The sequence below is a fragment of the Aplysia californica genome, unplaced genomic scaffold (genome assembly GCF_000002075.1).
Source record: "Aplysia californica isolate F4 #8 unplaced genomic scaffold, AplCal3.0 scaffold01140, whole genome shotgun sequence".
NCBI lineage: Eukaryota > Metazoa > Mollusca > Gastropoda > Aplysiida > Aplysiidae > Aplysia > Aplysia californica.
Genome location: NW_004798410.1, coordinates 117169 through 118038, shown reverse-complemented (window position 1 = coordinate 118038; position 870 = coordinate 117169). Strand labels below are relative to the sequence as shown.

The 870-nt window shown below is 45.5% G+C and overlaps 1 protein-coding gene across 1 annotated transcript in view; it reads left to right on the top strand.

The window, feature by feature from the left end:
• The window catches only part of LOC101863860 (pancreatic lipase-related protein 2), a gene marked incomplete in the record, with an annotated part of 14763 nt that overhangs the window by 8522 nt on the left and 5371 nt on the right, over positions 1-870 (top strand). The window contains 1 exon segment of the mRNA XM_013090096.1: positions 665-804. Coding sequence (XP_012945550.1) covers positions 665-804 — 140 coding nt within the window.

The following is an 870-nucleotide window of genomic DNA, read 5'->3' as shown; positions in this document are numbered from 1 at the left end:
CTACACCAAAAGTGGGCACTGCCCTACCTATAGGAGAAGTTTGGTTTCATTGGTGTGAATATTTGTTTGGTTATAGAGAAAACTCTCCTTGTCTTTTAAAGAAACTGAACACCCCGGAGCGGTGCTACCGACTGAAGTGTCTTTTGGCCATTCCCAAAGAGGAACATTAACCTCTCGAGTTCTAATGCACAGTAGAATTGTAATTGTAAATGGGCTGATTCATCAATGCCATGCTCATAATTGTGCCTGAACTGCAACAGGGAATTGCCGCTTTTTCCCCCTAATCCTTACTATCGTCATTTTTCCTCTACTTCTTTTGTAGGTTTGTCACACTCTTGTGGCCAGCTATTTCTGGGGTGCCTTGATAGTCGACGCAGACTTTGTGCTGCTGAAGCTAGAGAGGTGAGCAGAGTAAGTCTGATTCCCTGTAAAGACTTCTCTGTTGACATCCACTGCTTGGCGTTCATATGACCTAATTATGCAGTTGCGAGCGCAATAAAAACCTCTGCTAGAGCAAACAAAAAGAAACTGAACAAGGGTCCAAAAACTTTACCTTCGATTTTCTAAATATGGCATTTTTCGGGATAGCCCCTTTGTGTTTAAAAGCGACCATATTTATATAACAATGTTTTTTAATTATATGTGTCTGCACCTGTGTGCCCAGGAACAAGCTGGCTGGCGGTGGGTTCGGCAGTTTCCTCCCCTCGGGCCATGTAGACATCTATGTGAATGGTGGACAGGATCAGCCTGGATGTAACGACGGCATTGTAGGACTGGTCCAGTCCTGGCTGGGGTGGAGAAAAAGTAGGTCACGGGGGTGGGATGGGGTCGGGTGTGTGTACTCTCTCTCTCTCTCTCTCTCTCTCTCTC